The sequence below is a fragment of the Etheostoma cragini genome, chromosome 20, assembly GCF_013103735.1.
Source record: "Etheostoma cragini isolate CJK2018 chromosome 20, CSU_Ecrag_1.0, whole genome shotgun sequence".
NCBI lineage: Eukaryota > Metazoa > Chordata > Actinopteri > Perciformes > Percidae > Etheostoma > Etheostoma cragini.
The window spans coordinates 7,620,782-7,621,851 of NC_048426.1; the positions used below are offsets into that span (position 1 = coordinate 7,620,782).

The following is a 1,070-nucleotide window of genomic DNA, read 5'->3' on the forward strand; positions in this document are numbered from 1 at the left end:
GTGCCTCAAGTGGGGGGGCACAAGCATTTTGGGGGGCGGGCCCGGCCCCCTATGGCCCGCCCATAGCGACGGGTGTGGGCCTATACTTACACAGAAACAGACATACAGTAAAAAAAAACAAGGACAACAAAGCTGGACATGGTAAACATAAACATTTGACTACTATGTACCATAGACTGCATATACAGTCTATGATATGTACATATATAAATATAATACATACGTATGTAAAATAACGAAAGTATCCATATATATTTTAAAAACAACAACACAATGCAATTTGTAAACAAAAGGACATTAGTGCAAAGGTACAGAATATGCTAGAATAAATATGGAATGATTAATGTGTGTACAGTGTGTACAACATGCTTATATATATACATATATACATATATACATATATATATATATATATATATATACATATATATATACATATATATATATATATATATATATATATATATATATATATATATATATATATATATATGTATGTATATAAGTTCAGTATTGTAGGCTTAAAGTATCACACTCGAATCAGCTAATTAATCCAAAACACCTGCAAAGGGTTCCTGAGCCTTTACTTGGTCTCTCAGTCTGGTTCAGTGGAATTCACACTCATGGTGAAGACTGCTGACCTGACAGTTGTGCAGAAAACCATCAGTGACACCCTCCACAAGGAGGGAAAGCCTCAAAAGGTAATTGCAAAGTAAGTAGGATGTTCTCAAAGTGCCGGATCAAGGCACATTAGTAGAAAGTTAATTGGTAGGGAAAAGTGTGGAAGAATAAGGTGCCCAAGCAGCAGAGATGACCGTAGCTCGGAGAGGATTGACAGGAAAAGGCCATTCAAATGTGTGGAGGAGCTTCACAAGGAGTGGACTGAGGCTGGAGTTACTGCATCAAGAGCCACCACACACAGACGGGTCCCGGACATGGGCTTCAAATGTCGTATTCCTCTTGTCAAGCCGCTCCTGAACAACAAACAATGTCTGTGCTGACAAACTGCCTGGGAGCTCCTCCCATTCAATTAGTGGTGAACCAGGTGGAACACATCTTCCAGGCAATCT

At 39.0% G+C, this 1,070-nt stretch overlaps 1 protein-coding gene across 1 annotated transcript in view; it reads right to left on the reverse strand.

The window, feature by feature from the left end:
• The window catches only part of LOC117936265 (transmembrane protein 62-like), a 4,485-nt gene extending 3,860 nt beyond the window's left edge, over window positions 1-625 (reverse strand). Inside the window, exon 1 of the mRNA XM_034859139.1 lies at window positions 622-625. Within this exon, the coding sequence (XP_034715030.1) occupies window positions 622-625 (4 nt within the window). The remainder of the gene's footprint in view (window positions 1-621) is intronic.
• Between the last annotated feature and the right edge of the window lie 445 nt (window positions 626-1,070).